Raw genomic sequence first — 11,365 nt, forward strand, 5'->3', positions numbered from 1 at the left:
AACAGGATATTTTAGATTATCATTATTTGATAATCTACGTAAAGCTTTTTAAACCTTTATTGATGAAATAAAGGTTATGGTTTGTTTTAAAATGAATGCAGTCTTTGAAAAACGTCTCATATAGAGGTCAAAACCTCGCAACGAAATCAATTAATATGGAACGTTTTTAATCAACAAGAACGGGACATTTCATCTAAACTATCATAGAAAACTTTAACCAATTCCCACTTGGGTATCTCATGGTGTGGGCATGCCCTAAGTAACTCCTTCAGACGTTCATATGCTTCATGAAATAATTCACCCGGTAATTGTTTAAAAGATTTTATTTGCGTACGCATGTCTGAAGTTTTACTTATGGGGTAAAATTCTTCTAAAAATCGCTTTTTCATTTCCGCCCAAGTATTAATACTTCGGGCGGGCAAGGAGAGAAACCATCTTCTTGCCTTATCCTTAAGTGAATAAGAAAATAATCGAAGACGTACCTCATCATCAGTGAAACCGTTTACCTGATTAGTAGCACATATCCCATTAAATTCAGTGATGTGTTCATATGGTTCCTCATTAGCCATACCTCGGTAGGTTGGCAAGATCGAAATAAGTTGAGGTCGGACCTCAAATCGTCGGTTGTTTCCTCTTGCCGATGCAGGATAAATAATAGGTGAATGATCCTCAAAATCACCTGGTTGGTAGTAGGTGTCTACTCCTCTTGGTCGTTCGACCATCTCATCTCGTTGATCAAAAACTTCCTCTTCAGTTTCAGACTCTGATTTAGGAGAGTTTGGTGGAACAATCGGATGTGTCTCTAACTATGGCTGAGTGGATGCTGAAGCCACTGTCGAACCCTTTAAGATTCTTGTAGCTTTTCGATTAGCTTTTGCAGATTTCTCGATTTTCGGGTCTAAAGGCTTAAGATTTTGATCTCCCAAACTCCGAGTTTGCATACACTAACCTGCACTTCAACAAAAACAAAAACACCGAGCGTAAAACTGACAAAAACAAAATACACAAAACACTATTTTTTGGATTTTTATTGGTTTTATAATTTTTATGATTTTTCTAATTTAACATGAAAACAGTAAAATAAGAGCTTGCAATCAAGCGCACACTTCCCCGGCAGCGGCGCCAAAATTTGATCGATGTCGAAGGGTCAATCAAAAATAGCCTAATTACTCTAACTTAGCTAGGGTAAGCAGGATTCGTTCCACGGGAAGTTATGGTCAACTAGCAAGCAATTTCAGGATTTTTGTTGTTTGTGGTTAACTAAGATTAACTAAGATAAAGACTAGAGTAACAACTACTAAGCAAATGTAACTTGAATATCTAAAAACATAGACAATGAACTAGACGAAAAGTTGTAATCAATTGATTAAAAGCCTTTATCCCTTCACAATCCCAATCTCACATGCATGCAATTCAAACCAGTATTATGCTCATCAAATATTGATCAAATCTCATAGATAAGATTTCTTAGGCTTATTAATTCTAACTATTTTGAGATTGAATCATGCAACCTAGACACTTTGTCTTTATCCTTAATCTAATTAACACTAAGTGGATTAGGAACAAAATGTTAAATCACTATGACTCAACTTGCAACAATCACAATCAATAATACTTGCATTAATCAATAAACAATAGGTTCATAACATCACAATTCAAAAGACATAAGTTTCAAAACATTACAAACCGCATAAACTTGAATGAAAGAATACATGTATCAATTGTTCATGGAAGGAATAAAGATTAGAAAACTAGCCAAGCATAGTGGTGATGATAATCAATGAATCTCTTGATAATTGCATGATGAATGGCACCTTGATCTTGACTTGAATTCTTGAAGAATGATGATTAGATTAGTGTTTTTGTGTGTTTGGGAGGGTTTCCTGCTGCAAAACTGATGGAAAAAGATATCTTTTCGTAACCCTAGAGCTCTCCTTAAATAGGGGTTAGGAAACTTCATCCAAAAGCTAAAATTCGTATTTCCCGGATTTCTGGAATTTGGCCTGGCGTAATTTACGCCACTTTTGGCGTAATTTACGCCTTTGTTAAATTTCCTGGCGTATTTTTACGCCTAAAACCACCCCCCTGACTGGGCGTATCTGAGACTTGGCATAAATTACGCCAAGATAGGCGTAATTTACGCCTTTGCAAATTTTCGGATTCTTTTTCAGGCTTCCAAATCTTGTCAATCTTCCGCTTTAAATAGCCATTTTGTACCATCTTTCGCACCAACATCTTTCTTACCTGCAAAACATAAAACCTCATCAAAGTATCTCCTTTTTCACTCACATATAGTTAATTTTGCGTATTTAATCGTAAATAATCGTGACAATTAAGGAACGATCACTTACAATTTTTTTTTTTTTACAATGATTAGATAACCATAATAATGGTTTTAATAAGATGATGATGATGATGTGAAGAAACGATATGATGAACGAGCATAATGATGAACATGATATTGTAAGTGATGATATGATTATGATAATGATACACGATGTATGATGTTATGATCATGGTAGATGATCATGGCGATGGTAGACGTATGATGATGCTAAGGGTATGATGATGAAGAATAAGATGATTGATAATGAACGTATGTTAATGATGATGAAAGTTTAGATGAAGCACGAATAATATAGGTTAAATAAGTTATTAGATAATTTAAAAAGAAAACACGAGACAGTGGAATGGTTAAGGGTATGAGTGTTAAAGCAAGAGGTTACGGGTTCGATCCCTGTTGGTGACATCTAATTTTTTTAAAGCTTGTTTTGAGGTAGTTTTTCATTACCAAAAATTATTATTATTATTATTATTATTATTATTATTATTATTATTATTATTATTATTATTATTATTATTATTATTATTATTATTATTATTGTTATTGTTATTATTAATTATTGATATTATTACTTGTATTATAATTATTATTATTGTTATTATTATAATTACTAACATAAGTATTAATAGGATTATCAAGATTATTATTTTTATTATTATTATTATTATGGTTAGTATTATTGGTATATATTAAATTAAGATTATTTGTATAAAAATATATTTAATACACATAACATAACTATATTAATATTTTTTTTTATAAAATGAGTATATTTAATTAAATAATGAAACCTATAAATCACTAAATATAACAATTATATCTTTAATAATAATATCTAATTTGTTCGATTACAAGTATATGTATTAATATATATATACAAATGTTATAGGTTCGTGAATCCGAGGTCAACCTTGCATTGTTCAATGTCGTCATATGTATTTTTACTATAAAATACAATATAGTGAGTTTCATTTGCTCCCTTTTTAAATGCTTTTGCAATATATTTTTGGGACTGAGAATACATGCGCTGTTTTTATAAATGTTTTACGAAATAGACACAAGTACTTGAAACTACATTGTATGGTTGGATTACTATACCGAATATCGCCCCTTCAAGTCTGGTAACCTAAGAATTAGGGAAATGGCCCCTAATTGACGCGAATCCTAAAGATAGATCTATGGGCCTAACAAACCCTATTCTGGAATATGAAATGCTTTAGTACTTCGATTTAAATGGTGATTGCGATTGCCAATAATTATGGCATACTTGCGAGTATGCGGGGATATTTTATATGCATTATGTTAATGTCGGTTACCAGGTGTTCATCATACGAATGGATTTTAAACACTTGCGAGTGTAGGATTATTGAATAAATAAAATCTTGTGGTCTATTAAAATAATGAAAATGAATATTTATGATAAACTAATGAACTCACCAACCTTTTGGTTGACACTTGAAAGCATGTTTATTCTCAGGTTTGAAAGAAATCTTCCGCTGTGCATTTGCTCATCGTAGAGATATTACTTGGAGTCATTTATGACATATTTCAAAAGATGTTGCATTCGAGTCATTGAGTTCATCAAGAATATTATCAAGTCATTTATAGTTTAGATATATTATGAAATGGTATGCATGCCTGTCAACTTTCGATGTAATGAAACTTTGTCTTTTAAAAACGAATGCAATGTTTGTAAAATGTATCATATAGAGGTCAAGTACCTCGCGATGTAACCAAATGTAATGTATTCGTCCAGGTAGATTAGGACGGGTCATTAGAAACAACACCGCCATCTCACTTAATTCTGATGATAATAAACCCTAACTAATTGAAAATTCTAGAACGAATGAAATCAATCTGACTTGATGAGCTGATTGTATTGAGTGAATTTAATTTGAAGTGAACAGATGTATTGTTTTTTAAACAGGTGTATTGTTACAACAGGTGAACAGGTTCTACTGGATCCTTTTAAATGGATTATGTACCTTTTTTATTTGTAAACAGGTGTATTGTTTTTTTGGTAGAGATGGAAGTTAGAAAAAATTAGGGTTCATGTCTTTATTAGGTATGAAGATGGAATGGGAAGAAGATGAAGGTGAACAAAGAGAACAAAATTAGGATTTATGATTTTGATGGTTGAAGAAAGAGAAATAAAAGAAAAGAGAAAAGAGAAAAGAAAATAAAATAAAAAAAGCTGGAGGGTTAATTAAAAAGACGGAACTACCCTCATGTGCAAATCATGTGAGACCCAAAACTGTTAACTATTGACAGACGTTAGGACGTTGGACCCCTGGTGAAACTATTGCAAACCACAGTGACCCCCAAGGTGAAAAAATTCTTTTGGACTCCACTTGTTGTATCGAACAAACCATAGGGACCCCCCATGCAATTTTGTCTGAAAAATATATATAATTTGCGCAATATCACTCGACCACACCAATAATCCATTTCTAACGATTTAGAGCTCCAATTTTTGTTTTTAATTCTAGGGTTTGTTTGTGACTTTCAAAGTATTTGGTGAAATGATAAGGAAAAAGCCTGCATATAATCATGTGATGGTACTCCATGCTGAAACTGAACAAAAAGAGGAAATTGCCCATCACGTGTTAATCTCGTGATGACACTTAACGGACTCTTTGGATGGACGTTAGGCAAAGGGACTATGATTGCACTTTTTTGGAAATAAAAGATTCTAAATGCAAAAAAATAATTAAGAGACTCTGATTGCTATTTGGTGTATAATCAAGAGACCAACGGAGCAAAAAAAAATCAATTATTATTGCACTACGTATTATTGTTACAGATGATGTCTTATATTATATTTATAGTATAAGGCCCTATAATAATTAAGATAACTCTCATGAGAATTTGAAAGGTTGTCGTTAAGATGTATAGAGTTTTTATACATAGCAGTTATATATTTAGTTTAAAATGACAATTATTGAATTGAAAAATATGTTTATGCAACTTGATAGTCATGTAGTTGGTAAAATAATAGTAGTAAACAATAGTTATAGTTATACAAAGTTACTGGGTGTTGGTGATTTTAGTGTCATCCAACGTACATTTTAATTAGTTGCGATTTACTTGAATGCAGGTGTTAGCTAGCTATACTTATCAACGGGTTTGGAGAGTGTGGAGTACACGCCCGTAAGAGTTGGCTGCTAACTGTCGCGCAAAATGCGGGGGTCAAGGGGGCCCCTTGCGGGGTCCAAGGGGCAGCGCCCCTCGCGGGGCTCGGGGCAGCGCCCCGAAACCTCAACCCAAATGACACCATCTGTTACTATACGTTTTATTGAAAGGATGTCATTCAACAGTTTTTCCCGCCAAATATGAAGGGTTACACCCTTTCGGTTTTAACTGTTTTCCTATAACAGTTTTTGGACGTTTTTCATTCATTCATTCTGCATTCATCAACAAACAGAAACACACACATATTCTCTAACAATTTGATCAGTGATTTCATTGCCAAAAACACTTATTGCGTTCTTGTCTTATCCCTGTAAAGATTTCGTGCAACCAAGGCAATCGTAGGGTCGAAATACTTTATAGAGACAGTGATTACACGATTCAAGAACGAATCCGGCAGTCAATTTATACCCGATTTCTAACACTGGGTGGTATGTTGTAACTAGGCCCCTAATTTCTAGCATTATAATAATCGATTTTCTAGTAAGAACAAAGTATAGTTCGGTTCAACTGTTCAGAATATACATACATATGCAAGAACAAATCTTTCCAATTTAAGAAAGTTAACCATCTTGCACAAGACCAAAATTTTCCAATTCAAGAAGGCGAATCGCCGTCTCCGGTAACTTGACGCTTGTTACGTTTCAAAATCGCTTTAATCTCGGCTTCTTTCTTGTCATAAAACTCGATCAGATCTTTAAAACTTGTGGACCTCAATGTTCGTCTTGAACTGCGCCTAGCTGACTTAGGTTCGGGAAACTCAGGAAGCTCGTGTGCTGCTTCTTCATCGGGAGAGAATCTACGGTATTGACAAAACACTCTAAGAAAGTAAATGCTGAGAGAAATGAAGCATGCGATACCACATATAAGAAACAGGCCCCAAAAACTGCTTAGAGAAAGGCTATTTGTGTCTATTTCTGAAACTTGAGATGAACATGAACTCGATGCCAACCATTTGTCGTGGATTCTTTGTAATTCCCCGTTTTCCGATAGTTGCAGAATGGCGGTCGATAAGTCAACCGCTAAGGGAGAATCCCTTTGGAATGCCTGAAATAAATGCCAAAAAAAACCCATTAATAGGAGCTAACTGCTCTCAAGGGCGCTTTGATATAATATAATGATTAAGCGCTGAATGATTCAAAGGATCCGATTGAACTTGGTTCCGAATAACAATAACCTATTTGAAATCATTCTTAATGAACTCTACCAATGATGTAAAATATATAGACCTTATAAATGAATAAATAAAACTATATATTTGTTGGCAAAAGGTGTAGATCGACAGGGACACCCAAACCCTGCGTTTCCTTTGAAAAACCACCCCCGTAAGAGCCAGCTTGTAAAATACCTCCACCGAATATCCCCATGTGGCAGGAACAATTATCATCCCACTTTGTAATGGGTTGTATATTCTTGCCAAGAGTGGGAATTGATCATGAGCCCATTTTGGCAAAGGTTTCCACATGGAGGGCCCCAGCTTCTAAGGTAACAGGTTCTAAGGTAACAGGTGAGCTACTAGCTCATTGGTAAGTATATAATTGTTTACTAAGTGTTGATATAATCTATGGAGGATATCAAAGGAATTAGAGGTGTTGAATGGTTAAGAGAATAGTTCAACTCCGAATGGTTTAGCACATTCCGATGTCACAAACAAATGCACTAAGTGCTTAACGGTTCAACATTTACTGCTAAACCATTCAATTAAGAGGCAATCAAACGCACCCTTAATGTAAAATTAGAAGCAGACTTTAACTTTTAAGATCAAACAGAATGTTTTTCAACTTCAAACTTGATACATTTGCTCAAAATATTTATGGAACCCTAGAGTTAAAGCTTCACACGTGAAGTTAAACTATTATGGTCAAAAGTAGGAAAAGTAAAAAAACTTACGAATCCCCAGCCGCTTTTGGTGAACTCGCGACCGACAATCTTGAACTCACATTGTGTGTAACTCATAAAAAGCTCGACATAAGGAAGCTCATCAACAATGGCAGCTACACCACCCTGTTTCGGACCAAGGTGAAGTGCATTCATATATTCAGCTTTGTCTTTCAATGATCTGATTCTAGATGGTGCAATGTTAAGCTCTTGGACCAAATAGTTATACGCAAAAGATCCATCTTGAACTCCAATTGGGTCTTTAATTGAAATCAACCCATCTATCCCCTCGATCCTTGAAGTCAACTGTTGAACGGTCAAGATCGAAGTCAAACTTGCGGTGTAGCTTGAATTGATAATTAACACCACAAACAACCATAATAGTAGAACGAACCGCCCCAATGTGCTAACCGTGTTTTCTCCTGCATAAACAACTCTACTAAGTAAAGTTTTGATCTTGAATGTTAAATTATCAAAATAAGATAATTCTAAAGTGCGTAATCAAACATATCATGCTTACTATGAGAAAAGAACATAGTTGAAAAACTGAACCAGAAAATTGTGATGATTTGTTGACTCGGGGGCCCACGAAACTCATGGTTCAAACGATGTTCAAGAATCCAAACAACACATCCAACAAGAAGAAAGAAACCGCCAGTAACAAGCCACATTTCAAGGGTGAAAGGTCTGAGAAAAGCCCATGGGCTGGTTTTCGATTTCTTGACAGGAACAACTATAACGAGTCCCGATTCCATATATGGTTGTGTGAAATCAACTATCCTTGTTCGATTTGTAGTAATTGTAACATCTCCAACAGCTGCATCAAATTTCTAAACAACAAGAAAAATCAAATTTCAACTTTTATCAATTGGTATTTGCAGGTGTCAACAAAAAGTAAACATCATGTAAGAACTTACATTTTCAGCAACAGAAGATATAAGATTGCTATAACTCGGGTTTCGAATCCCGTCCCCAAATAAAATATATTCCCGAGGCACAGCGTACGGTAGTAAATTCACAGCAGCTTCAAAAACATCGAAGCTATACCCCTTTACACCTTGTGGAGACTTATCGTCTTTCGTTATAACCTCTTTGTAACTATGTCGATACGGTACACCGATCCTCAACGGCTTCCCGTTGTTCGGGAACACCCATCCACGTGGCTTCACACTCGTTTCACCAGGCCAAATAACACCATAAAGACGTTTAGTATCATTTGAACTGTTCAAAGGCTTGGAATACAAACTATCGGGGGTGTCAACCGACAAACCAGAGTAGTTTGACCAATATCCGATGGTCCGTAATCCGGTCCCACCAATGTTAAGAATATCATAAGCCGGATGAATCAGATTCTTATCCTGATCGAACTGAACTTCACCCGTTAAACCAGTAAAATTTGTTGATAGAATCAGATCAAGTAATTTAGGACCTTCGTTGAACATGTGAAGTGCTGATAATCGAAGTTGGCTTCCGTTTGTGCTTTGAAGTTTCGGGTCAGAAGAAAATGTGATACTTTCGCCCGATTTTAACAAAGTATCAAGAGCATACCCGAGTAACCAAACAGAATCATAAGCATAAAGAGCATACGAATTGAAACTCGGTGTTTCCTTTCGTTTGATGTTTTTCCATTTTGTTTCAAACGATTTTTTCAACTCGGAATTCGGTGTGTGTTGTCGAAGTGACAACACACCTTGTAATAAGTCCATAGTGTCGGGACCTGGCGGTTCTGACGAATCCAGAACCGACGGGACCCACTCTGTGGTTATCCATACATAACCACTTGTCATCATTCCTAGTTTCTTCGCAACCGAGAATATTTCTAGACCCGAATCGGGATTCACGTGAACAACATAAACACGTGACTCCATTAAATTAACTGCAGTCAATATTTCACTTATGTCGTCTGCTGATGCACCTGACGCAAAAGCCGCTTTATATGAGATCTTGGCTCGTTTCTTGGCTAACGAATCGCCTAACGATGAAATCCCGTTTCTACCATAATCATCATCTACAAATATTGCAATTACTTCTTTCCAATCATAGTAATCAACCAAGTCTGCAATGGCTGACATTTGGTAATAATCATTTTGAGTCGTACGAATGAAATAAGGATATTGGAGAGCTGATAATGTGGGGTCCGTAGCGCCGAAAGAAAGTAGAGGTACGTGAAGTTCGTTAACAACGTGTGAGATAACATGTGCTATGGTTGATGACTGGGGCCCGATTGCAGCCACCACATCATTCTCCATCAGCTCCAAAGCTACATCAACATTAAAAAAAAATAATAATAAGTCAAAAGACAGTCTTTGACTTTTACATTCAAATTCAAAGTGATGTTCATTTAAAAGTTTATAACCATAATTACAGTATGTTCTTAGTGTTCCTAAAATGATTAATTTTCTCTAATGATTAATGAAGCTTAATCTCAAACATCACATGTTTCATGTGCATTATATTAACTCAAAAAGTAAAACCATGACATATGATATGAAGCACAAAGTCAAACATATCAACTAGCATTAGTATAGAAACAAGTTGCTATTCATATATTCTTAATTCTTTTGTTATCAATTTTTCTTTTTTCCAACCTTTTGTTTAAGAAATTTGCCATAGTAATACTGTAAAGCTACAAAATTATGTGCTAGGATACTAAAACTGATATGTACAACAATAAAGTAGGTGTTGATCTTTGGTGTACACAGTTACAGCAAAGCAGCTGCTTTTTCCCTGTATAAAAGCAAATACTTTTTTTTTTTTACCAAAAAAAAGCAAATACTTTGGTGTACAAACTTTTGAATGCATAATTTTGGCTATGCTACACCAAACTTTATATTATTGATTTATGATACACAAACACATTAATACATCTGCCTTATAACAATGTAAACATGATTGAACTAAGTAAAAAGCTGGAAGTAAAATGTAAAAATTAACAGAGAATTATATTACCTTCAATGGTGCCAAGAAATCCACTGCAATTAGTATCATGTAAAATGAGATTCAATTGGGTGTCACCAAGAATGTTTGCATCAGCATTAACATCATCAACAGCAGCTTCAATTGCAGGTTTCACAGACCTCCCAATTACTGAATTCACTGTTAACAAAGCTCCAATGTTTACAACCTTTGGTCTTCTTGATGATGCTGCTGATGATGTTGATGAATTTACAGTTTTACCCTCATCTGCCATGGCAACTACCACCATGACCCACATGCCATAAATCAAGAAAATCATAAATTTTCTCATCATAGGTTGATAAAAATCCATTTTTTGAAGATACCCTTTTAAAGCTCAAGTCAACTGGAGTTGCTGACCTCACATCTGCACCTAAAGGAGCAGTTTTTACAAGACATTAGTGTGAAATATGAAATCTTGAATTTTAGAACAAAAGTCAAGAATTTCAAGATAGCTGAACCCTAACCACATGAATACCAGATAAACCTTTTTTTGGACAAGAAATTTAATCCATCAAAGTGGTTGTTAGATATGGATACCCACAATGGAAACCAGAGATTTACAATAAAAAAAATAAAAGGATGAGAATTATATTATATTAAGAATATAATAAATAAATATCGAGAAAAGGTAACAGCTAAACAAAAATTAGATGATGATGAAGTCAATCAAAATTTAAGGATTGTGATTAAAGAATTGTAGAAATTAAATAATAAATAAAAATTAGGGAGTATAATAAAATGATGAAGAACTTAGAAAGTGAGATGAGTGAGGGAAAATAATAGACAAATTGCTACTGTATAATCAACGAAACTCCTTTCTTTTGAATATCAACACTAATTTTTATTATATTTATCAAATTTAATGTAACTTATAATAATATATAATATAATATGTATAATAATATAATTCATTTAATATGTATAATATAATTCAACTTGACTTTAACAGTTTTACCTATTAAAAGAAATACAAAATTAAAGTAGTGTATTCAATTT

General features: G+C 34.4%; 1 protein-coding gene and 1 pseudogene across 1 annotated transcript; one reads left to right on the plus strand and one right to left on the minus strand.

Annotated features, from left to right (window-relative positions):
• Positions 1 to 234: 234 nt before the first annotated feature.
• Positions 235 to 348, plus strand: LOC139886942 (small nucleolar RNA R71; annotated as a pseudogene).
• Positions 349 to 5,834: 5,486 nt separating this feature from the next.
• Positions 5,835 to 11,036, minus strand: LOC139886233 (glutamate receptor 3.4-like). The gene is made up of 5 exons (XM_071869982.1): positions 10,361 to 11,036; positions 8,329 to 9,671; positions 7,932 to 8,241; positions 7,424 to 7,833; positions 5,835 to 6,580 (listed from the first exon to the last, which is right to left on the minus strand). Exons 1-5 carry the CDS (start codon positions 10,677 to 10,679, stop codon positions 6,131 to 6,133), a joined length of 2,832 nt encoding a protein of 943 aa, XP_071726083.1. The 5' UTR covers positions 10,680 to 11,036; the 3' UTR covers positions 5,835 to 6,130.
• Between the last annotated feature and the right edge of the window lie 329 nt (positions 11,037 to 11,365).

The sequence above is a fragment of the Rutidosis leptorrhynchoides genome, chromosome 1, assembly GCF_046630445.1.
Source record: "Rutidosis leptorrhynchoides isolate AG116_Rl617_1_P2 chromosome 1, CSIRO_AGI_Rlap_v1, whole genome shotgun sequence".
In the NCBI taxonomy this organism is placed as follows: Eukaryota; Viridiplantae; Streptophyta; class Magnoliopsida; order Asterales; family Asteraceae; genus Rutidosis; species Rutidosis leptorrhynchoides.